Raw genomic sequence first — 2,500 nt, forward strand, 5'->3', positions numbered from 1 at the left:
GGTAAAGTGTTTGTGATATTCTAATTGACATTTTGTTTTCATTTCCAGACTGTCCCTCACTATCTGCCTGCGAACTGCCATGCACATTAACTCAGAGAGCTGATAAATGCTTCGTCTGTGAATGTCAGTCGCTAGAATGTCCCGCTAACTGCCACAAGGCCCTCGGTCCTAAAGGCTGCATTGATTGTGACTGCAGTGATATAGCTTTCTCCTGCTCTCCAGTTCCTACTTGCTCTCCATCTTGTGTGTTGCAGAGGACAGCGGAAAATTGCTTTGAGTGCCACTGTGGCCAGAATTCTACTTCTGACTGTCCTGCTGAACGTAAGTGCGAATCGCCTTGTCTCTTGGTCTTTCTTCCTGGTGGTTGTGAAGGATGTTTCTGTCCTACCGCCACTGAGCAAGCATGTCGCGAAGTAGTTCACACGGAATGTGAACCGGCATGCAAGGCTGTTGTCAGGTCAGATGGGTGCACAGCTTGTGACTGCAATGTTTGTGAAACTGTAGAGGAATGCCCTATATTTTGCCCCATCAGGAAAAACAGATATGGGTGCGATTATTGTGACTGTCCACCTTGCCAGCCAGTTGGTGAGTGTCGTCCGCCCTGCTGCCGCAAGTTTGACTTCCATGGCTGTGAGGTGTGTGACTGTCCTGACTGCCCACCTGTCACAAACTGCTCTAAAGAATGCACTGTGAAGAAGGACAAAAGCGGCTGTGATTACTGCCACTGTTTTACGTGCGAGCCTCTGACTGACTGTCCTGATAACTGCCCGAGAAAATTAAATGAAAGAGATTGTGATGTTTGTGACTGTCCCGTGTGTCAACCATCAACAAACTGTTCAGCTAATTGTATAGTTGAAAGAGATGACAATGGATGTGACATTTGCAACTGCCCCGTGTGTGAACCAGTGCACTGCAATTCTCCCTGCACAGTTACGAAGGGTGCCAATAGCTGTGACGAATGCACATGTCCTTCCTGCCAGCCCGTCACTGACTGCCCCAGTAACTGTACTATAATAACAGACAGCAATGGCTGTGACGTATGTCATTGCTTAATCTGTCAGCCATTATCAGACTGTCCTGAGAATTGCGAAGTGACACAGGATGATAAGGGCTGTGATACCTGTTTCTGCCCCGACTGCCAGCCCCTTCTGTACTGCCCTGCTGAATGTCCAAGGAAACTTAGTGAACATGGCTGTAAGGTCTGCAATTGTCCTGTGTGCGAATCCCTCTTTAACTGTCCATCTGAGTGTAGTGTTGTCAAGGACGGGAAAGGCTGTGATGTGTGCTATTGTCCCCTCTGTCAGCCGCTGCTTAACTGCCCTCACGAATGCCCTACAAGGAAAGATGAAAAAGGGTGCGACACATGTGACTGCCCTGTGTGTGAACCTGTTCATAGTTGCTCCCCTTTGTGTCAAATGAAAAGAGACAGCAGGGGTTGTGACATTTGCTTCTGTCCTGTATGCCAACCGCTGACAAACTGTCCTGACACCTGTGAAGTGGTCCTGGATGATCATGGCTGTCAAAAATGCAAATGCTTGCTATGTCAGCCAATAAAAGACTGTCCAAGTAATTGCTCAGTTAAAGTGGATGGATCAGGATGTGATGTGTGTGAGTGCTCAGAGTGCCCACAGGAAAATCCGTGCCCAGAATACTGTCACAACACCAAAGATGACAGAGGCTGTATAGCCTGTAGCTGTGGAGTGTGTCAGCCGATGCTGTATTGCCTACCGCACTGTCGAAGAGCTACGAACATATCTGGCTGCCAAGTGTGTGACTGCGGTCTGTCATAAAATATTCTAGGTGTGTAAAGGTTTTAAAAGCCTCTGCAGATACCCGGTTCCAAGTGATAAATAATATATCATATTCTCCTTTATGAAGACACACCTAAAAAGGATAACCATACCTATCTAAATACATCTATACATACATGCATACATTCACCCACACCCACACACACACACAAACATCGGTAGCCGGCTTATTCTGGCCTAGTGATTTTCGTAGTTTGCTATAACAGTTTCCTATTAACTATTGTCACATTCAATGTAAGAGTATGCTAATACATCATCAGTATTTTCAGTATGTGTAATATCTTACTATTATTATCAATAATGTTATTTTATTACCTCTGGAATAGGTAATATTTTTGTTTGATTTTATAGTTCCAAGGTTGATTTCATAGTTTCTTGGATTATGTGAAAAGCTACTTGTGAAATAAGATGCCAATTAACCAGCTGATTAGATCAACATACAGATTCAATTCAGGCATTCTTTATAGAAAATGGGTTTGATATCTAGTAGACTTAATTATTTTGAAACTGGATTTTTGGGCTTTAGTGGAGGTCTGCGCTCTTAAAAGAATTTTTGGTTGATATTTGTACTATTATTGTTAATGTGGTTATTGTTATCATTATTATAGTCATCATTATCATTATGTTGTTACATTACTTTTAAATGTTTTATTACAATTTCTGATATGACCTTCATTATTATAATCATT

General features: G+C 43.1%; 1 protein-coding gene across 2 annotated transcripts in view; it reads left to right on the forward strand.

Annotated features, from left to right (window-relative positions):
• LOC122243027 (uncharacterized) overlaps nucleotides 1–2,500 on the forward strand; it is a 10,249-nt gene that overhangs the window by 1,582 nt on the left and 6,167 nt on the right. The window contains exon 2 of one of the 2 annotated variants that reach the window (XM_043000486.2): nucleotides 49–1,800. In XM_043000486.2, coding sequence (XP_042856420.1) covers nucleotides 49–1,790 — 1,742 coding nt within the window. In that variant the 3' untranslated portion in view covers nucleotides 1,791–1,800. Of the gene's footprint in view, nucleotides 1–48 lie in introns of both variants that reach the window. The other variant, XM_086533812.1, reaches the window with a different exon arrangement.

Source organism: Penaeus japonicus, unplaced genomic scaffold (assembly GCF_977035675.1).
Source record: "Penaeus japonicus unplaced genomic scaffold, GWHDUDI00000001_assembly GWHDUDI00000040, whole genome shotgun sequence".
Lineage (NCBI taxonomy): Eukaryota > Metazoa > Arthropoda > Malacostraca > Decapoda > Penaeidae > Penaeus > Penaeus japonicus.